The sequence below is a fragment of the Solea solea genome, chromosome 3 (genome assembly GCF_958295425.1).
Source record: "Solea solea chromosome 3, fSolSol10.1, whole genome shotgun sequence".
Classification (NCBI taxonomy): Eukaryota; Metazoa; Chordata; class Actinopteri; order Pleuronectiformes; family Soleidae; genus Solea; species Solea solea.
In genome coordinates, this window is record NC_081136.1 from 10549599 (window position 1) to 10571181 (window position 21583).

The 21583-nt window shown below is 38.4% G+C and overlaps 5 protein-coding genes across 8 annotated transcripts in view; 3 read left to right on the top strand and 2 right to left on the bottom strand.

The window, feature by feature from the left end:
• Window positions 1–2172: 2172 nt before the first annotated feature.
• LOC131457113 (membrane-anchored junction protein) lies at window positions 2173–8673 on the bottom strand. Of its 3 annotated transcripts, none has more exons than XM_058625933.1 (10): window positions 8558–8673; window positions 7839–7946; window positions 7135–7162; window positions 6934–7009; window positions 6657–6767; window positions 6484–6506; window positions 6001–6137; window positions 4400–4463; window positions 2848–3032; window positions 2173–2388 (listed from the first exon to the last, which is right to left on the bottom strand). In XM_058625933.1, the coding sequence occupies exons 2-10, from the start codon at window positions 7937–7939 to the stop codon at window positions 2349–2351; spliced, it is 765 nt and encodes a 254-aa protein (XP_058481916.1). In that variant the 5' UTR covers window positions 7940–7946; window positions 8558–8673; the 3' UTR covers window positions 2173–2348. The 3 variants fall into 3 exon arrangements, with proteins under 3 accessions (XP_058481916.1, XP_058481915.1, XP_058481917.1); XM_058625932.1 differs by having other exon boundaries at window positions 8452–8592; XM_058625934.1 differs by lacking the exon at window positions 6657–6767 and having other exon boundaries at window positions 8452–8592.
• Window positions 8674–8740: 67 nt separating this feature from the next.
• Window positions 8741–11466, top strand: LOC131457112 (glyoxal reductase-like). Of its 2 annotated transcripts, none has more exons than XM_058625930.1 (6): window positions 8741–8855; window positions 9306–9620; window positions 9709–9854; window positions 10359–10498; window positions 10581–10739; window positions 10843–11466. In XM_058625930.1, the coding sequence occupies exons 2-6, from the start codon at window positions 9370–9372 to the stop codon at window positions 11020–11022; spliced, it is 876 nt and encodes a 291-aa protein (XP_058481913.1). In that variant the 5' UTR covers window positions 8741–8855; window positions 9306–9369; the 3' UTR covers window positions 11023–11466. The 2 variants fall into 2 exon arrangements, with proteins under 2 accessions (XP_058481913.1, XP_058481914.1); XM_058625931.1 differs by having other exon boundaries at window positions 8776–8960.
• Window positions 11467–11577: 111 nt separating this feature from the next.
• LOC131457111 (uncharacterized oxidoreductase YtbE-like) lies at window positions 11578–15620 on the top strand. The gene is made up of 6 exons (XM_058625929.1): window positions 11578–11960; window positions 12578–12892; window positions 12981–13126; window positions 13884–14023; window positions 14106–14264; window positions 14367–15620. Exons 2-6 carry the CDS (start codon window positions 12642–12644, stop codon window positions 14544–14546), a joined length of 876 nt encoding a protein of 291 aa, XP_058481912.1. The 5' UTR covers window positions 11578–11960; window positions 12578–12641; the 3' UTR covers window positions 14547–15620.
• Window positions 14958–20233, bottom strand: badb (BCL2 associated agonist of cell death b). Its single transcript, XM_058625935.1, has 4 exons — window positions 20072–20233; window positions 18438–18590; window positions 17768–17988; window positions 14958–17559 (listed from the first exon to the last, which is right to left on the bottom strand). Exons 2-4 carry the CDS (start codon window positions 18580–18582, stop codon window positions 17422–17424), a joined length of 504 nt encoding a protein of 167 aa, XP_058481918.1. The 5' UTR covers window positions 18583–18590; window positions 20072–20233; the 3' UTR covers window positions 14958–17421.
• The window catches only part of slc8a4b (solute carrier family 8 member 4b), a 95027-nt gene continuing 91376 nt past the window's right edge, over window positions 17933–21583 (top strand). Inside the window, exon 1 of the mRNA XM_058625926.1 lies at window positions 17933–18008. The gene's annotated coding sequence lies outside the window, so the exon portion shown is untranslated. The remainder of the gene's footprint in view (window positions 18009–21583) is intronic.

Here is a 21583-nt window from a genome sequence, read left to right on the forward strand (position 1 = left end):
GAGGCGGGTGATCAAGATGCATTTATGCAATCAACATGCTGCACAAAAGGATTTTTTGGGCAGTAGAATTTATTTCTCAAACTTTTTGCAGGCCTTTTTTGTGTCTTCAGTGGTTGAATCCATCTTGTTTTAATATAGGTTCTCTCAGCATTGTGTGAACTCATCTGACAATAGTTTGAATCTAACAGACTTTTGTTTTTTCTTGGACTTTAGATCATTCCCATGTACAATTTAAAATCTAATTTTGCCCTGTAAAATACAATTTGAAAAAGAAATAAGCTTGCTACTTTTATTTTATTGTCATTGACATGCATTTCCCCTCGATAAAGGTCTTTACTTAATGGAATTGTTTGAAAACCTAATATGAATATTAATCTTATAAATATGTAAATAAACATGAATGAATAAAAGGAAGCAGAGAAGAAAACATCTATTTGTCAAAGCTCCAAAAACATGTTGTACAAACTTATACTTGGTGGACTTTAGATCATTCCCATCTTCAATTTAAAATCTAATTTTAGAAATAAGATCTTACATTACATTTCGCACATTTATTGTAAACCATACTAGCGATCCATGTCAGCAAGTGACAGAGGTTATTGTTCACATTATTCACATTTTGTTTGCCTTTCATGCTTTTCATGACTGAAGAAACAGTTGTTTTTAAGGCGCTTAAAGAACATGGGTTGCTGCACGAGCGCGTGCCCGCACACACACACACACACACACCTTCTTACAAAAACACAATTATCATCTTATGGCCCCTCTACCCCAAACATTCCCAATCCAGTTATGTCAATGGAAAACGGAATGTGTGACATCATCACCTAAACCCCCCACCTACACACACACAAACACACAAAACTATTAGTGTGTTGACTTTTGAGTTGCATGGACGGCTGCAGTGTGTGTGTGTTTGTTCTAATTCCATGCCAACCAGAGAGGGGGGGGGGGTCGAGAGACTAAAGATGTGAATGGACCATAGCACCTCATCAGAGAGAGATGAATGAACTTTGTTAAACTGGAGACTCTTGTCGCTGAAACACACACACACACACACACACACACTACTATTACTCCAGTGTGACTCAGCGGGGTGACTGATGTTTGTATCACTCAGTGGCCCCGGCGCTCTCGGCTGCCGTGGTAACTGTGGCGTCTTGAATAACTATAATATCATTAATGTGTCCGCTTCCACTTCTGCCCTGTTATTTTAATCTTAGTGCATGTGTGTATGTGAGAGAGACATTAGATGAGGTGTGTGCGTCTGTTATTTTCAATACATGTGTGCATCATGTCTGACAGGATGTGTTGTGTGTGTGTGTGGTCAAAGAGTATAAGTAAATGTGAGTGCAGGATAAATGATGTTGTGTTATTGTGGGCTCTATGACAATGTACGGAGAGGATTAGACAAAGTTTTCCTGTTTCTAAGATAATGTTTCAGTTGACCCATTTACCCCCATATATAAACACATGTATGACACGTGCATAAACACACACACACACTTCAACCACATTACTGCATGTTTTGCTTCATTCATGCCTTTTGCATTTAGTTTTTTTCTTGCAAACATCAGGTAAGATATGAATTTAAAGCTTTTAAACTATTGCAGTTCAACACACACACAGAAAGTGTGTGTGTGTGTGTGTGTGTGAGAGAACACTTAGCTAATTTAGATTGACAGGAGGAAAGTGGAGTTTCCACAAGGTAATTCTCACTGAAGCTCAAGGTGTGCACACGCACACATTCTACACACACACACACACACAATAGAGTGGAAATATGAAGTGTCCACGCAACAATTATCAGGATAAAAGCCTCAGAACATGACATGCTTAACTGAGGTCATGTGACAGTGTGCACTCTGAACAAAGATGTTTCTATATTTAACTTTCACATCGCTCGTAAATACGAACTCGTCAGTGAAGCATCTGCATTAATTCAACCACTGAATAATGGACAACCTGCAGTATACAACTGTTCATGTCGAATATAATCTAGTTAAAGTCAGAGAAAAAAGGAGATACAATGCATATTTACATGTATTTCCCTCTATAAATACCTTCACTTTTTTGATACTAAAGGAAGGATTGTGTTGTCTCTATTTTTGGAACGTTTTGAAAACCCAGTATCAATAAATATGTAAATAAATGTGAATGAACAAAAGGAAGCAGAGGAGAAAGCCTTTATTTGTCAAAACTACATGTTACAAAAACACATGGAACAAGTCAACGTATCATGTATGATGAAAGAAGGCAACAGCAGAAACAAAACTATACTGCTACATACATTATGAAATCAACACATTTTGGAGCAAATCAAAATAACTTGAACAATTTTTAAAAACTTATGAGTCTCTGAAGAACAAGGAGAAAGGGAAGATATAGCTGCAATGTAAATGAGAGAGAGAGAGATTTATTTGTTGTAGTTGTTGTAAACTGCACACATGATTACTGCAACTCTGCTCTTCAGTCTCAATCAGTAACTCTGCAACTGAATACCATTATTACCATAAAAATACTACATTTGACAGGTTACTTTTGTCAGCCTTTGTTTTGCCTGCGGACATCTGGTGCCCCAGCTTGTCTGAACCCATTTGCTTCACGGGAATATTGTAATCGCAATTTCTGTGCACATATTAGCTGGATTTCCCCCGATCCATTTTAATGTCTGACAACATTTTGTCCACTACATTTGTCCTGTGGGTGTAAAAGTCAATCAAATCTACAGGAAAAAAAAAAAACATGACATATCACGTCCGCTGCTCTGATGTTTGCTGTGTGCAAACCTGTTGCTTTTCCTCTATTGTATTAAAGCGTGCCTGCTCACTGTGCTGTCACACTCACCTGGCCAGTCGAGTCAAAATCCCTGACTTTGACTCTTCCTGTGACTGTGAGGCTGCGTTATCTTCCTCCTCCTCCTCTTCTACATCTTGGTCTGTCTCAAAATCCACTTTGCCCGGACTCCCACTTCCTCTAATCCTGTTGATGCCTGATTTCAGCTGGGCTTCTACAGACCCTTCGGCCCCTTGCTTTGAGAGGAAAAGCAGAAATGCAGGTGATGGGCAAAGCAAACTGAGCTAACTAACTGTTCTCGTAACCAGTACCAAGTATTTTCTTCAGAAAAAGTCATGTTTGGATCGACACATCCACTTCAAGGAAGTCTGAGAAGTGTAAGTCCTGGCCCTGGCCCTGGCCTCAGCTAACATAGTATCTCTGTCCTACTGTGCTGGACATTTGGGGACATTTACTCAAGAAACACTGAGTTTTCTCAGGGTTTTAAACATTTGAGTTGTTCTCATTCTCAAAATCACATCGAAGCATGCATTTACAATTGTACAGCCAACAATTCTACAGTGTGATACAGAAACAATGCTGATCCTCTACCTAATTGTGGTTATATTGTCATCTTAAGTTTTTTACATTTCATCACATGAGTTTCGCAAAAGCTCTCTATTCTCTACACTGCGGCCAGAAATACATTACATGCAACTCGTTTTTGCTCTTCTAAGTAACGCTTTTTATGACAAAAAAACCATCGGATATTACAAATTTCTTATTCTTTCCTAAAACAAAAGCTAAGTACTTGATACAAAAACAATGCTCCTCCTGTCTGCATCCGGAATAGTCATCTGGCAAAAAAAATTTTCAGAAACAATAACATTTTTACCCAATTCACTGAGTCACTTGCAAGTGAATTAAATGTTGTGCTTTCATCACAATAAAATGACCTGTTTTCTCTCGCATATGTACACGAGTGAAATCACCTTGAGATCACCACCATATTCCCACTTAATCCTCTTTAAAGCTCTGGATACTGGTATTGGCACTTCCTCTCCTCGGTGTTAAGAAAATAAATAACTCACTGGGCTGACATAATTAGTTCAAATCATTTTTTCCACTTAAAACAAACGTGGGGGGGAAAGAAATGTCAGAGTGGACAAGTGTAAAAAGAAAAAAGAGAGAAAGGCTGAGATGAAGGGCCGTGGATGAGAAGAGCGCAGGGCGGGGCACTTTAGAGACTTTAGTTGCTTTACATCACACATACACAGAACCATGTAGCCTTCACTCTCTGTCTCACTCTTTGTCTGATGTAATGCTATTATTAACCTTAATCACACTTGTTATCCTACCTGTCTGCGCTAATGTTAGCCTGGGGCTGCAATAAAGCCAGCGATGCCACAAACGTGTGTGTGTGTGTGTGTGTGTGTGTGTGTGTGTAAAGAGGAAACAAAAGGGAGTTATGAGACTAAAGGTGAAAGATGAATTGTTTGATTCAGTGACTTTCAAACAACTGTGGCCTGAAATGATCGACTTTGTCGTTTGACATTGAAGGAAGAGACAAATCATTTCCCTCGGTTAAAGGTTATGAATAGATTAAACAAATGAAAAGTACTACCTCATCGACATTTCCTGTGTCCTCGTTGACCTCTCCCTCTGCGTGAGGATTGTCCACGTGTGGCCTGATGAAAGATTGACATCACAATAATGATGTTACTTTTATGGAGAATTGTAGTTCACAATTGCTTATCACATACAGTAGACTACACCTTCAAGACACGGGACGGTCAAGTTTCCTGTCAATGCTGCAGGGGAGAATAGGACATTACTTTAAGTGGAACTTTGTCTGTGAAGGTTCAGTCATCCAGGTCAACTGGACTTGCTTTTTCGTTGCAGCCCGTTCATATTTTCGACAATGTGAAATATTTATACAAGTTATCTAACTTATATATTCTATTATCCTGCTGTGTGCTAATGTGTTGCACCTTTGTATGGGCACGTTAACATAGTAGTCAATGTGGTGAATGTAATTCGATAATGAAACTTTATTTCCTGTGAAGTGGTAAAATGATGCTTGAGGCTTTGGGATTTTTTTTTTGTGTGCAGTTAACTGTGTGTTCTACCCGTTTTAAACAGAGGAGACAACTCAGTTTACATAAAGTTAAATACAAACTGAGTGGAGAACAAGGCGCTGTATGTGTGTAGGCCTGTACTGAGCTGACTGTCAGAGTGATTGAGGTGGCGCCCGATTGCCTCTTGTCTGTTTCATAACTGCAAGAGTCACTGGAGCGTGTGTGTGTGTGTGTGTGTGTATGTATCAGTTTGGTTACCTTGGTGATTTTGTGGATAATAACTTTTCATCTCAACATGATGTGTAAACATGTGTAGATACAGTCTATTTGCATACTGAACATGCATTTACACACTATCATCACATGCACTCTCATCATTACATATATAAGAGTAGTATAGTCTTGTTGCAGAGAGTGTTTTTACACTTCACTTAGCAATACAGTGTTTGTGATTGTAACAGGGATTAAAAACTTAAATTCTCTCAGTAGTTTTCTCTAGTAAATCCTACCCTGCGATTGGCAACAGTTCCCACAATGTCCTGACACTCAGTGATGTGGAACAGACAGCTACCGTTTTGTATGGTTAATACCATGCAAGTGAACACATTTGCAGCATCTTTATTGGGTATGATGGTTAGCAATTGTGCCTCACAGCAAGAGGGTTTCCAGTTTGAATCCCAGTGTGACCAGGGTCTATCTAGTGTGCATATTCTTTTCTCCAGGTTCCTCCTGCAGTGCAAAGACATGCAGACTGGGGTCAGGTTAAATGGAGACTCTAAATTGACTCTAAGTGTGAATGTGAATGTGACTGGTTGATTGGGGTCTGTGATATGTTTGTGACCTGAGAATGAACGGATGAGAAGGGCTAGATATTTAAAAGGAGGTCACATGGTGGCATAGTGGCTAGCACTGTTGCCGTGCAGCAATAAGACCCAGGTTTGCAGTCTTTGCAATGTGTACATTTTCTCCAGGTTCCCCAGTTAGACAATGAATTAATCTGTCACAGGAGGATTCTGTTGGATTTAAATCAGTTTAATTTAGCCCATTCAATGTGGAACTTTTAAATCAGACAGAAGCAGAGGAAGCAGAGTGGAGCAGATTAACTGTAGCTGGCAGTTCTACATGAGTTATGACAGCACTGACTCACCCCACCATAGCAGCGTTGCTGTCAGCCACCATGTCCTCAATTAAGTCCTTTAGTATGGCGCCCTCTAGTGTCGAGTCTCTCTTATAGCACTTTGACAGAGGCTCACATTCACAGCAGTGCTGCTCGATCACTTTCCTCTAGAAAAACACACAGTGATCAGTTTTTGACCCAGACCATGAAGTGTTCTGTATAGCTGTAGCAAAAATATTAGGTACACCATACAATATGATGCAATGCAATATACTACACACTACAGCTGCTTATAATGTGCCGTACCACAATGGGCTATTTTAATAAGCAAAGACTGTATTTTGGGCTGGATTAAATGACATAAATATGTTGTGATTCTGTGCTACACAAACAAACACTGGGGACAGATGGTACTATGACAAAGACAGGATACCTTAGTTTTATATAGAGAATGTAAACAAACTTGCAGACTATACAAACTGCATTCTCAAAGAAAGAAAGAAAGGAACTTACTGGATTCTTCTTTGTTTGTTTTCCTGAAACAACATATGGAAACGAATAGAACAGGAATAGGTACAGTTATTGTCTTCTTGTTACAACATATAACTTTTTGCAGGTACATAGTCTTTGTTGGATAGTTTGGATTGAATACTCTCATCAACTGCATAATTGTGTTCTTTTCTCACTTTTTTGTGTTTTTTTTTCCAGATTGAGCAGAAGGACAAAGGGGTAAGCTGTTAGCGTCTTCCTGTCATGTTTGCACATCTCCTCAGATCGCCCCTCCCACTGCTTCTTATCTGCTATCAGTTATCAAAATACTGGGATTTACAGACATAATACGAGTAGCTATATACACCATAGTGATCACACTTTTGCATGTATGATCTGTGGATCACAGTGATCATGATTGGCAGATGATTATCAAATAAGCGATAAACATTTTGAAGTTAAATTGAAGGATACTAGGGAAGACGTTGAAGTGTTCACTAGAGAAGGGTTGAAGTGTGTCCAGGTTGCCAATAACAGTTCGAATGATGTCCTAAATACAAACAGAACGAAAAAGAGAGAGACACAGATAGTTTGACAAAAAAACAAAACTCTGTGAATGACAATGAGCCAATACCACAAATGCTGACATTGTGAGTGTATGACATTCATATTTACCTCCAGTTCCTGATTCACCTCCTCCCCACTGATGAAAAATGAACAAATTACTGTATATCATAGTAGTAATTCCAGTTTTACTTTTTAAAACGCTCTAAAAGGCTGATCACAGTAGAAGACAATAACCTTTGCTCATACAGGACAAATATTAACTATAAATACATAATTCTGGAATGCTATGATGAGCCTGAGGGGCAGAAACATTAGATTTCAGATAAATAACCCTACAAGAAACTAGACTTTTTTTTTTTTAAACAAAAAAATTGTTTTGGTCACAAGGAGAAACAACAGCTTGAAGGCTGATCATGATCAGTCCTGATTCTGGAACAGTACTGGGCACAAACATTTTTAAAGCAAAAAACATTTAAATGACATAAGTTCATTTGTAAACACAACATAAGGTTTCTTAGTTGTAGCCAAAATGGTAATCACAATTATTTAATGAGATCAAGAACATACAGTATCGTGATTATGCATTTGCAATTGGGACAAGATATTTAAATGTTAATGTTTTTTGTTTTCTTCACTGTGAGGAACAATTTTATCGAATAAAGACGTGAGGTAATGCAATACCAGCAAACCTGAGTACGGTCATGCTCAAAATCAGAGGTTCCAATTCAGAGCTTCTCATTTTATACCTCTCAGTCTGCCCAAAAGGGAGGAGACAATGAAAAATGGAGATAAATGTTGTGTTTCTGTCTTGCCTGAAGCTCCCGCCTCTTCTGATCTTAAACTTGTAAATGAAACTACCAGCTCGGAGGAATCGAGTCTCAGCAACGGGGAAGGAGAAGCTCTGCAGAGTCATGGCTGAACTAAAGGTTTGACCAAGAAAACAAACAACGATGTTACTACACTTTAATTAAAGGTCCAGAGTATTGCATTTTAGAAGGGTTTATGGGGAGAAATTTGATTTACTATCCATATGTATGTTAGTAGTGTATATTTGCTTTACTTTAAAAATCACTTGGTTTTGGAATAAGCCTTTTATATGAACTTTTGGCAAAGTCTTGTTTTGCAAAGGCCCAATCTTGTACCCCATGTCTACAATCGCCCAGCTCACTTTGGAAAAAAACACAGAACAACATATTCTCAGGTATGCAAAGACCCACTATGAGTCTTCTGTTTGTTACAATCTCACTTTATATGTATTTCATTCATACGCACTGGACCTTTAATTTAGTTAGCATTGTGTTAGCATAAAAACACCTCAGCTTAACTAAATCCTTTACTTGTATTATAACAACTGTCACCAACTGCCATTTTAACTTCTAAAATATCAACTAACGCTTTAAAATCTATATAATTAACAGCGGTCACCTTTAGTTCTTGGATAACAACTTTAAAAACAACTGTTTTGGTGAATCTCTCTCTCTCTCTCTCTCTCTCTCGCGCACAATTACCGTAATACCTATAGGACACAGACCGTCAGAATAACTTCGTGTGAGAACTTCACCCTCCAAGGCGCGTCAATCAGATCTTGAAATCGTCACGAGATTCGCCGGACACGGTAAACTCCCGCCTTCCGGTCCCTTTGGGCTTCTGTGATTGGTCAGATCCTCTTCCAATCAGCGGCGCCAGAGCATTGTGTCACTATGGTGACGGTGAAAACCGCCCAAGTGGTCACATGATTGTCTGTCGGTGTCAGCTGACCGCGTGTGGAAGAGGCAGGCAGAGTTTAGACACGAGCGCCTGTGAAAACTCGTCTTGAGACAACATTTTAAGTAAGCTCAAGTAAAAAGTAGACATTTTAAAGCTATGAAAAGCCTTTCATTGATATTTTTCTTCATTTGTGAGAACATTTACGGAAAAATAATTCTGCTGGCGAGGTGAGGCGAGTTTACTCCGATTTATTTCCGATTATCCCAGCACAAGACTCTGCTGCACTGTAAACAGGACGTTTTAACTACCTTAATCTGAATAAGGTCATACTCAAAATGAACAATAATCAGATTGGGGCACGTGGAGTACTCACAGCAGTGGCTGTGATGACGATAAACATTATGTTAGCAACAAGAAACCTTTTACTACATGCCAATTTGATTATTGTAAAACTACATTATTGTATTAGTTTTAGTGTATTAGTAGTAAAAATGTAGCATTACTCAAAGTGTTTTGAGTATCTGTGTCTGTATTGTGTCTGTCTTTCCTTCTTTCCTTCTTCTTTTACACAGTTGACTGGAGTCAAGAGTCCTGACAGATTGGGGAGAAATAAAGGTGCCATTTAATTTAGACCAGATGTCTTCTTCAACCTCCTCCTCCTCTTCTGTGCGTCTAAACACGGGGGTTCAAATGCCCCTTTTGGGTCTGGGGACCTACAAGCTTCAGGGTCTTGACGACGTCTACCGGGCTGTGGATGCGGCCCTCGCTGCAGGTTACCGTGCTTTTGACAGTGCGGCCGTTTACAGGAATGAGACCGACTTGGGTCAAGCCCTGAGGGAGATCCTGCCCAAATATGGCTTGACTAGACAGGATGTGTTTATAACCAGGTATACATACAGTAAGCTTGAGCATTATTATTTAAATTGTGAATGTTCCCCCCTCACCAGTTCCTTTTCTTTTGTCATGTCACTGCAGTAAACTGGGCCCAAAAGATCAGGGTGAGAGTGCAGTGGAGGGAGCTCTTCACAGCCTGACACAGCTGGACTTGGATTACATTGACCTCTACCTGATCCACTGGCCGGGCACTCAGGGTCTGGACGTGGGCGATCAGCGTAACCCAGGTTAACATTTAAAACTGTAACTTTGCACTTTTGAGTGTTAAGCAAATTCTCCACAAGTCAATTCAAGTTACCTTGTTTTTGTTTTTGTTTTTTTAATATATTTTTTTTAATTGGATAATATGGCACAAAGAGAAAAGACAGTTCATTCAAAGTGGTCAAGACAAAGAAACATTGACAAATGCACATTCAAACACAATAACCATAACAATGATAATAATAATAACAAATACATAAACAGATGTGTAAAATAAAAATTCAACTTGCCTTATTTGATAGTTGGTAATCTGAACATGAACAACTGTCTCAAACTAGTCAACTACTGTATTTCTGTCTGATTATTTACAAACATATTTTAGGTAGTATATTCAATTTCTGCCAATAAATGTTGCACACTGGACCTTTTGAGGACAAAAGTGTTTAGTGGACAGACATCTGAAACATGACTGAACTGTCTTCTCATCTTTCTCCTCTAATTATGAGCTAGTATTTAATCTGTGATTCCAGGTAACCGAGCTCAGAGTTGGGCAGCACTGGAGGAGCTGCATGACCAGGGGAAGCTGAAGGCCATTGGAGTGTCCAACTACACACCAGCACACATGAGAGAACTGATGCAGAAGTGCAGAATCCCTCCTGCTGTTTTACAGGTACTGGATAATCAACAACTGTACACAAATGCAAAATAATGAGATTTGTCAGCACAGAGAATATGAGTGTTTTATTCTTCAGGTAGAGTTTCACCCACGCCTGTGCCAGACTGAGCTGAGGCGTGTGTGTGAGGAGTATGGAGTGTGTTTCCAGGCCTACTCCTCTTTAGGGAAAGGAGAGCTGGTCACTGATCCCAGGGTTACAGCGATGGCAAAGAACTGCTCACGCACACCTGCCCAGGTAAACACATGCACAAAGCATTGAAATGCATTTCTCCTCTTGGTACAAACTGACCGAGTAAGGTTTTTTAAAATAAATTTGTTTTGTCTTTCTTCACCTCCAGGTCCTGTTGCGCTGGGCGGTGCAGCAGGGAGTCCCGGTGCTCCCCAAGTCCTCGAATCCAGACAGGATAAAGGAGAACGCTTCACTTTTTGACTTTACGCTAAGTGACACAGACATGGAGACACTGTCATCTTTAGACTGTGGGCACAAATACTGCTGGGATCCTGCAGGGGTGGCTTGATAAACCACTGGTTGACTTCCTTGGGAGTATTTTTTACTACTTCTGTTCTTCACTTCTGACCATAGCAGTTAAATCACATGCAGTAAATTAAGTTTTTTCATGTTTTTTTTCCAGGAGATCTCACATAACAAACACACCAAGTAGCATTTAGGCAGAATTACATGTATTTGCTTAGAGTTCAGTCAACATATTTAATAATGACCTTCTTTGTAGTATCTTAAACATCATAGTCTTTCCAATTAATACCTATTGTGTTTTTTGCCTAATGATATTCTACTGTTTACAGATTTTTCAGTGCATGCCATCATTTAAAGACCAGTTTCATGTAACAACAAAAGAGTCTATATTACATTTAAAATTGTTTTATTCAGGACAGCATATACCATAAGCTGGACAGCTGTAGAGAAAATACATTTACAAAAGTCAATAAAAAATGAAAAACACCTCAGCCTAACTCAATCCTTTACTTGTATTATAACAACTGTCACCTTTATAACTGCCATTTTAACTTCTATAATATCAACTAACGCTTAAAATCTATATAATTAACAGTTAAGTTCTTGGATAACAACTTTAAAAACAAATGTTTGATTGAAACGTTCTCTTTCTCAAAATTACCGTAATACCTGAAGAAAACAGACCGTCAGAATAACTTCACCATGGACATACGTGTGTGTGTGTGTGTGTGAACTTCACCCTCCAAGGCGCGTCAATCAGATCTTGAAATCGTCACGGGATTCACCGGACACAGTAAACTCCCGCCTTCCGGTCCCTTTGGGCTTCTGTGATTGGTCAAATGTTCTTCCAATCAGCGGCGCCAGAGCAGGGTGTCACTATGGTGACGGTGAAAACCGCCCAAGTGGTCACATGGCGTTAGCTGACCACGTGTGGAAGAGGCAAGCGCCTGTGAAAACTCGTCTTGAGACAACATTTTAAAGGTCAAGTAAAAAGAGTTTTTAAAGCTGTGAAAAGCCTTTCATTGACATTTTTCTTCATTTGTGAGAACATGTACGCGAGTTTACGCCGTTTTAATTTCGCTACATTTGACTTTTTGCACCTAAATGGAATGTTACAGTCTATATGACTGTTGTTATTACAGTGTGACTCGACTCTGACTGACCAAAGTTCATTGCAACTTTTACGATGTTTGCATAGACGGCAGTAGTCCGATTATCCCTGCACAAGACTCTGCTACACTGTAAACAGCACGTTTTAATGACCTTAATTTGAATAAGGTCATACACAAAATGAACAATAATCGGATTGGGACAGTGTAGTATTCAGAGCAGTGGCTGTCATGACAATAAACATTATGTTAGCAACAAGAAACCTTTTACTACATGACATTCTGATGTTGTAAAACTACATAATTGTAGGCCTATTAGTGTTTGTGCATCACTGTGTAGCACAGTGTTGTAAAGATGCAGTATTACTCAAAGTGTTTTGTGATGCAGATTGTTTAAATATATGGCTCTAACACTGTTCTGTCATTGTGTTTTCATTGTATCACCATTAAGACTCATTTGCTCCTTCTTTCCTTCCTTCTTTTACACAGTTGACTGGAGTCAAGAGTCCTGACAGATTAAGGAGAAATAAAGGTGCCTTTTAATTCAGACCAGATGTCTTCTTCACCCTCCTCCTCCTCTTCTGTGCGTCTAAACACGGGGGTTCAAATGCCCCTTTTGGGTCTGGGGACCTACAAGCTTCAGGGTCCTGACGGCGTCTACCGGGCTGTGGATGCGGCCCTCGCTGCAGGTTACCGTGCTTTTGATTGTGCGGCCGTTTACGGGAATGAGACCGACTTGGGTCAAGCCCTGAGGAAGATCCTGCCCAAATATGGCTTGACTAGACAGGATGTGTTTATAACCAGGTATACATACAGTAAGCTTGAGCATTATTACTTAAATAGTAAATTTTTCCCCCTCATCAGTTCCTTTTCTTTTGTCATGTCACTGCAGTAAACTGGACCCAAAAGATCAGGGTGAGAGCGCAGTGGAGGGAGCTCTTCACAGCCTGACACAGCTGGACTTGGATTACATTGACCTCTACCTGATCCACTGGCCGGGCACTAAGGGTCTGGAAGTGGGCGATCAGCGTAACCCAGGTTAACATTTAAAACTGTAACTTTGCACTTTTGAGTGTTGAGCAAATTCTCCACAAGTCAATTCAAGTTACCTTATTTATTTATTTATTTATTTATTTATTCATTCAATATATTTTTGGAGAATATTGGAAAATATGGCACAAAGAGTAAAGACAGTTCAATACAGCAATAGAAAGCACAGCAAGACACAGAAAACATTGACACATGCACAAGCAGTATTCAAACACAATAACCATAACAGTAGTAATACTAATAATAATAACAAATAAATAAACAGATAAGTATCATAAACATACTTATGTGACCAAGTCAACATACCTCATTTACCTGTTGGTAATCTGAAAATGTCTCAAAAAAGGCAAGTTAAAACTTGTGTCATAATGAGCTATTTCTGTCTATTTTTGTTATTTATAGATTCATTTGCATAATGTTTTTTGTGAGCTGTACATTTTGTTACATATTAAAACAAATGGTTTGTCACTAAGGCTGCTATAGTTTGTGTAAAAGTCTTATTCTAAGGCTACAGAAACCAAACTATGTATTTTGAAGTGATTATAGACTTTTACAAACATATTTTATTTTTATATTATTTTTATATATTTATATATTTATATCATATTTTTAGGTAGTATATTCAATTTCTGCCAATAAATGTTGCACACTGGACCTTTTAAGACAAAAGTATACAGTATACAGAAAGTATACAGTGGACAAACATCTGAAACATACACAGCTAGTATTTAATCTGTGATTCCAGGTAACCGAGCTCAGAGTTGGGCCGCACTGGAGGAGCTGCATGACCAGGGGAAGCTGAAGGCCATTGGAGTGTCCAACTACACACCAGCACACATGAGAGAACTGATGCAGAAGTGCAGAATCCCTCCTGCTGTTTTACAGGTACTGGATAATCCACAACTGTACACAAATGCAAAATAATGAGATTTGTCAGCACAGAGAATATGAGTGTTTTATTCTTCAGGTAGAGTTTCACCCACGCCTGTGCCAGACTGAGCTGAGGCGTGTGTGTGAGGAGTATGGAGTGTGTTTCCAGGCCTACTCCTCTTTAGGGAAAGGAGAGCTGGTCACTGATCCCAGGGTTACAGCGGTGGCAAAGAACTGCTCACGCACACCTGCCCAGGTAAACACATGCACAAAGCATTGAAATGCATTTCTCCTCTTGGTACAAACTGACCGAGTAAGGTTTTTTAAAATAAATTTTTTTGTCTTTCTTCACCTCCAGGTCCTGTTGCGCTGGGCAGTGCAGCAGGGAGTCCCGGTGCTCCCCAAGTCCTCGAATCCAGACAGGATAAAGGAGAACGCTGCAGTTTTTGACTTTACGCTAAGTGACACAGAAATGGAGACACTGTCATCTTTAGACTGTGGGCACAAATACTGCAGGGATTCTGCAGGAATTGTGTGATAAACCACTGGTTGACTTCCTTGGGAGTATTTTTACTACTTCTGTTCTTCACTTCTGACAATAACAGTTAAATCACATGCACTAAATTAAGTTTTTCCTGGTGATTTCACATAACAAACACACCAAGTAGCATTTAGGCAGAATTACATGTATTTGCTTCAGTCAACATATTTAATAACAGCCTTGTTTGTATTATCTTAAACATTATAGTCTTTCCAATTAATACCTATTGTGTTTTTTTTTTTGCCTGATATTCTTCTGTTCACAGATTTGTCAGTTTGATGTAACACTCTTACAAAGTGTTATATAACATTCAGTTTGAATTGTCTGTGAAACACCATCTTTTTGCAGATGAATAAACTCTGACGCCGACGCTTAAAAGAACTGCACAAACAATATTCACTCTAAAACCACTCTTAAAAATGTTTTATTCAGGACAGCATATACCAGAAGCTGGACAGCCGTAGAGAAAATACATTTACAAAAGTCCATAAAAAATGAAAAAGGATTTTAAAAAATCAGTTTTGTTCAAACACGTCTCCAGATTCAAGTAATAACACTAAGGATGGTTCCGAAACTCCAGGTGCCCAGGCAGAGGTGGGTGTGCGCTCCCTGTCAAAACCATTAGTGGTCACACGACTTCTACTGAAATGGAAAGTCGAGACGAGCAATTGTGACGTTTTCTCGTAGTTCTGACGGTAAACACACCTCTGCCTTTCTGTGCTTCCTCTTGAGTGTAAATCTGTGGCAGAGAGCTGTAAAAGGTTTAAGGCGGTGATTGAGTACAGGCAAGTCTGGTTCTGCAGTGTCACCTCACGGGTCACAGCATGTTCAAGGCAGTTGATAAGAGTATAATGCTAGTATGAACAACTTGCATGTATTCTCAATCAGCAGACTGTGCTGCCTTTGTAAGGAGACCTACTGGAAGTGACGTGTTAAAAGTATTTCTTATCACATGTACTTAAACTCAGTCCTGTTTTCCCGGTTCATATCAGATATCACATGACTGTGGAGTCACTTGTTAGGTAGCAGTATGTGCTTTCAATTGAACAGCATTTTTTTTTTTTTAAACCAGATACTAATTCATTGTAAAAGGAAATTAAAAAAAGAATCAGTCAAAAAACCTTCAGTACAATTGGATCAATCTTAAAAAAGGCTGCTCATTCAGATTGTCATAATGTCTGATTAAAAAATTGTCTTTCAACAGGTTTAGCAGAGGCTATACATATTTTTTTTTTCTTTTTTTGAGTATCAAGACAATACAAACACAGCCCTTAACTTAACCTGCACCCCCAAACACTTAACAACTCAACCCTACACGTCCAGAGAATAAGACACAAGGAGGACAAACCTATTACCATTTCCAGAATCACATTTTCCATAGACAAATCACAAATAGCCTTATTATTCACCAAGCTACGGAGGAGTGCAGATCTGAATTTATTATTATAATTAATGTGAAAAATAACTTTCATATAGGTATTATTGTGCCCTGCAATCTTCAAAAGCCTGGATGTTTTATTTCTCACCTCCAAAGTGAAAAACACATTTCAACAATTGCGTTTCTACTCTTGACAAGAATTCTCCTGAACAAACAAATCAAAGTAGTTTACACCTGTGTTAAAATGGGACTGAACTCATATATCCTGTTTATGCACTTGGTGCTGAGTAAATGGGCCCAAAGGCTAGTGTGGTTTATCATTGTACAGCAGTTAATCCATCCCCAACAACAGCTTTAAATATGCACATAACATGAATCACAACAGCCATAGATTGTACACTGCCTATTGCTAGGTTGACCAGACTTAAATAGCATGGCAACCTTGTAAAATTACTAATTTTCTAACCCACATTGTGTATATAACCTTTTTTCCAATGCCATTTGATAATATATTAACAAAATATGTACACATAAAAATTACAAAGTTCTTTTTTGCTCATCCAAGGCTTTAAAAAGATAGATTCATATTGTTTTGTGCTTTTTTTTAAAATATGTATGTTTAATGTGATTTTCTTCAGATATAATCTAACCCTGAAGTTGTACAAAAGATATTATTTCTGCATTGTCAGAGATTGTCTGTGTTCAAGATTGTTCTTTTGACAAATTTGAGATATAAAGCAGTTAATGATAGTCAAGTACAGTGGTGGAAATGGTTCTGTTTTGCAGGGAGCATAACAGGAAGCTGAATAAAGGGCCCCAAGTTGAATCCTGTTGAAAATCCTTCCTTTTATAATCTCTCTCTCTTCGGTTGCCTGAAGATTATTTTGGCACACAATACAGTGATCTTGACTTTTACAATTCAAAGCACCAATATTTGGATTGAAACCTGCATTAGCAAACACATCACCTTACACAAATGAAGAAAGAAGGAAGTTCTAACAGCACTCAAGGCGGCCTCACATAGTCACATGTTCACTTTCAGATCACGTATCTCTCCATCTACAGTATATTGCATAAAGTTGACGTGAGAGACAAGTGAACATTTTAAGCATCTGTTTACTGAGTGGTCACCTTTCAAATCCCTTGCTTATATTCCTTTACTGTGATTCTGTCATCATTTGTATGGCGTTCAAATAGCCGACAGTCTTGTCTCACATTTTACCATTTCACAGTGTTCTTTACATCACAACCAACAAAACCACAAAATGTATAGAAATTTAGTTACCACTGGTGTCTAAAAATGACATGACTGTGAGCTTAGACCTCAGCTCTACTGCTCGTCTCGAGTGGTCATGCCATTATGTTTTCGATCTTGATCAAACCAACCTTTCCCACGTTCATACTCAGCGCAGGTCTCATTGTTCTCGTCACAATTGTTCTTGTGGCTTCCTCCATTGCTCTCGCCTCCTTCCCACTGATTCCCATTCCCAGTGCCTACTCAGTACGGTGAGTGTGGTTCTCATGATGGTTGTTTTCTCCTTCTAGCTCCTGGTGACTGAAGAGGTAGCTCCACCAGCTTTTAGAGTGGTGCATCTGTTTGGCCGACCCAGTGCTATTCACCTTCCTCATCGTCTGCAAGAAACAGAGTAAATTATGTGAAGTGTAAACTGGAAAATCAAGATTTGATCTAGTTATTTTTGTAACAACTTATCTTTAATAGATTTAAGCTATTTTGAAGCTACCATTTCAGCATACCATTTTCCCTCTTACACCAAATCTATTAAGACACTCTGTGATCTTTTTTTAACCCTTCATTCATCCTCTGACTTTTCATTCTCACCCCTTTGTCTAGCAGACTGTCAAACTCATCGCTCATCCTTCGCAGCCGCTGGCCATATTTCCTTGCCGCCCACAGTGCAGGAGGAGCCGACTTTGAACGTCCCCGGAATGGAGCGCCCTCAGTGGGTGTACCGGCTCCATCGTCCCCCTTGGCCAGGAGCTCCTCATCTCTTGAAACAGTGGAAGCATGGGACTCTGAGTTCAGCCTGATTCGACCAGTTGCTGCATTGGAAGCGAGAAAGGTGACGGGTTAGAATAATAGCACACATAACTTCATTTGAATGTTGAACTTTTCTGTTTTAAAACAACTGTTCTAATCTAAATTACATTAAAAATAGCTTTAATTTGCAATTACATTATGATACTATGAGAAAAAGCCAGGTGTAAAAGACTTTGTGAAACTTTGATGCATGTGTTATATATATATATATATATATATATATATATATATATATATATATATATATATGTATGTATGTATGTATGTGTGTGTATATATATATATATATATATATATATATATATATATATATATATATATATATATGTATGTATGTATGTATGTATGTGTGTGTATATATAAACCTAGTAAACCTAGTTTAGCATGTTGTGTTACAGCAATATGTACATGTAGACCTTTTCAATTCATATTCATTGAGCTGTCCTCCTACCTGATGTTCTGAGTTCAGGAAGCGTGAGGTTGTGCCGCTGAGAAAAATGCTGCTCAGGTTCAGTAAACGATTGTTTCATTTCTCCTTCTTCAACCTCATCAGCTGGCTCTGAATCGCTGTCTGAAATACAGAACCTTGCTGCCATTGTGACATCTGAAGAGGGGAGGTTGCATGAAAAAGAATTGAGAATTATTTATGTGGCCAGGGTAGCACAGACAAGGAAATATCCTTACAGAAATGCATATAGTACACATACACATACACGTCGATGTTATTTAGACCACATATGTGTTGACCAGTCTGGAAGAGCTAGAGAACAGAGATGTTGCGGATGAATACACACCAAAACAACGTTTGATCGTTCACACCTCGAAATGTATCACAAATTTGACCCAAAAAAGAAAATATTTTGATTTGATTAGTCCATTAGTCCACATGTACCTCCTGTCACCTGCCCATTGTTTCCCCCTGTACTCATTCACATTTATCTTCAATCTGTTCCCCAGCGTTTTGACCTCCATCAGGCATAAAACCTTTCGCTTATCCACTAAATTTTCTGTTTTCATTCAGGGACTTAAAGTGGGACTAGAAATTGCTAATAAAACAAGCGAATGATAAAAAGAGTGTTACCCATTGAACACTTTGCGTTACAGTATGCTATATGATAATAAAATGTAATAATAAATCTATCTCAATGTAAATATGTATTTATACAGCCCTTTTCAAACACCAACAAAATAACAATTAAATATGATAATGAAGGTTCAAAATAAAAGTTTTAAAAAAAGTTCAGATTAATAGATGATTAAAAGAAATTAATGAGTCAACAAGAGAAACAACCAAAGCTGTCACCTAGTACTAAGAAAGGGAAGGTAATATTAATGGCAATACTAATATGTAATTGTTGTAATAATAATAATAATGATAATAATAAATAATTTGATAATTGTGATAATATTGTGGTAAAAATTTGATACTATTACAATAATATTCATTTACTTTCAAGGTAATATTTAGTAATATACTGTAATGGGAGTTACAGTAAATGACATCGCATGAATATATAATTACCATTTTATACAGATGAAATTTATCCTGATTTATGTATTTATAATAACTATAATCATCTACCACTTAACTATAACTGTTACCTGGGAGTTATAGGGTAAATAAGGTGTAATTACAACAATATCACCTCACTATAACTATGTTATTAATGAACTATGATGTTAGGTGTTACAGATTATCTGTCACATTCCACATATTAGCAGAATGCTAATAATTCCACACTCTTCATATAGCATTACCCATGATACTGTTGATGCTGCTGCTGGCCGTACCTAACACACCCAGCCTTCTACTGCTGTTAACCAGTCCAATGGTATTTAAAGTGTATCAACACGCCAAATAAACCCACTTGATAAGAAAACACGGAGCCGTATTTTATGTAACTAACGACGTGTTGTTTGACTGCTGGTAAACTAGCTAGCACACCTTCGTCTCCGGTCATCTCTTGTTGTGTTGTTGTTGACTGAAGAGGACAAAAGAAACTTCCTGCAGGGCGGCAGCTGCCGCGCGACTGTCTTAGCTAATAGCCAACGTGAATGAAACGTACAGTTAACATGATTCCTTACCCGAAATGTTTGCAGCGGCAGCTCGGAAAGTGCGGGAGTGTCTTTAGTTAGCCTCGTGTGGCGGCAGCTGTAGTTGTTGTTATCGGTGTCGAGTATTTTTTTTTTTTTTACTGTGCAACACAGTTTAGCTCCGCGCTCACCCAATCGCTGCGCGTCACTGCACCGCTGCTGCGCGCTGACGTCACTGTTGCGAGTCAGGACTGGGCTGGGGCTTTGTTTGTCTGAACAGCTCACCGTAATGTACGAGGAAGAGGCGCAATTTAAGAGACTACAAAACTGTACTGAAGTGATGTGCAGGGCCGGGCCAAGTCTTCATGGGGCCCTCAGCAAAATTAGATTTGGGGGCCCTTTATCAACACCAATAATAAAGCAGTAAATGACATGATGCGTCTGAGGGAATTCTGCACTGGTATTGGCTTTAATCTTGATTTTCACTTTGTATTCAAAATGGCACAATACTAAGAGATGAATATGGTGTCAGCTTACTAAAAACTAACAAGATAAAACAAAATAGCAATTGTGCCACAACAATTAAAGTGCCACAAATACATAAAATATAATAAATAACTATTGTAAAAATAACACTACAATGAAATTCAAATAATTTAGTAAAACGGCACCTCGTTAATTCACAAATAAGTGCAAATGCACAAAAAGACAGTATTGCATAAAATAAAGAACTATTTAAAAAAGATAACCGTAACAAGATAAAATGGTTTGAAAATGAAATATATAAAGAACTTTTAACTATGTAAAATTACAAAAGACCCACTTGAACAAACAATAAAATAAAATAATAAGATAATAGAATACTCTCAGGATATTTTGATTCTCCCCTAATAATAATTTATTGATTGAAAAAAGTGGCAAATCTTTTACAAACAGACTTTAAAAGGAAGTATTATCACAATACTTTCCCTTATTTTCCTTGGAAATAAACACCAAAACAACAGCATCTATTTGATAATTTCCTGAATAATAAATACCATAAACAATGAGCTAGCCAACACTGTCTGCTCATAATAAATTAGTTCAATACTTACTTAATACGAACTAACAGCTGCATTTGCCAAAGTGCATGAAAATAAAAGTGAAAATGGTGAATCTAAGGGAAATGGAGTAAAGTGTGTTACACAAGAGTTGTGCAATGTATGCTTTTGGCAGATGTTGAGTTTGATAAGAGAATGTGTGAGGCACAAAGAGGCAGCATGCACACACTAACACACAAACACAGTCTTCTTGTAAACATGACATGAAATACGCACACAGGAAAATAAATTCTCTTTATCTTTCCTATATTCTGAGACGGGGACACAGAGGACACCTGTTGGTTGTCATTTCTTGCTTGAGCAGCAGGTGGCGAGGCAGGACTACAAACTGAAATGCTGAGTCTTCAGTTCCAGATTGTAGGAGAGAAAAAATAAATCCATATGTTCAATTTTGATTGCAGGAATAACCTCAGGTTAAACTGTTTTTTATTTGTTAATACTGAAAAGCTCATAGATACTGTAG

Excerpts from the sequence above, each read along its gene's own strand:
- LOC131457112 (XM_058625930.1), top strand. The coding sequence starts at position 9,370 with ATGTCTTCTTCAACCTCCTCCTCCTCTTCTGTGCGTCTAAACACGGGG. Across the intron at positions 10,499-10,580 it reads TCCCTCCTGCTGTTTTACAG|GTAGAGTTTCACCCACGCCT; the intron begins GTACTGGATAAT and ends TTTATTCTTCAG. Across the intron at positions 10,740-10,842 it reads GCTCACGCACACCTGCCCAG|GTCCTGTTGCGCTGGGCGGT; the intron begins GTAAACACATGC and ends CTTCACCTCCAG.
- LOC131457113 (XM_058625933.1), bottom strand. The coding sequence starts at position 7,939 with ATGACTCTGCAGAGCTTCTCCTTCCCCGTTGCTGAGACTCGATTCCTC. Across the intron at positions 6,768-6,933 it reads ACACTTCAACGTCTTCCCTA|ATAAGAAGCAGTGGGAGGGG; the intron begins GTATCCTTCAAT and ends AACTGATAGCAG. Across the intron at positions 4,464-6,000 it reads AGCAACGCTGCTATGGTGGG|GCCACACGTGGACAATCCTC; the intron begins GTGAGTCAGTGC and ends ATCTTTCATCAG.
- LOC131457111 (XM_058625929.1), top strand. The coding sequence starts at position 12,642 with ATGTCTTCTTCACCCTCCTCCTCCTCTTCTGTGCGTCTAAACACGGGG. Across the intron at positions 12,893-12,980 it reads CAGGATGTGTTTATAACCAG|TAAACTGGACCCAAAAGATC; the intron begins GTATACATACAG and ends ATGTCACTGCAG. Across the intron at positions 13,127-13,883 it reads GGGCGATCAGCGTAACCCAG|GTAACCGAGCTCAGAGTTGG; the intron begins GTTAACATTTAA and ends CTGTGATTCCAG.
- badb (XM_058625935.1), bottom strand. The coding sequence starts at position 18,582 with ATGGCAGCAAGGTTCTGTATTTCAGACAGCGATTCAGAGCCAGCTGAT. Across the intron at positions 17,989-18,437 it reads TCCTGAACTCAGAACATCAG|CAACTGGTCGAATCAGGCTG; the intron begins GTAGGAGGACAG and ends CTTCCAATGCAG. Across the intron at positions 17,560-17,767 it reads ACAGTCTGCTAGACAAAGGG|ACGATGAGGAAGGTGAATAG; the intron begins GTGAGAATGAAA and ends TGTTTCTTGCAG.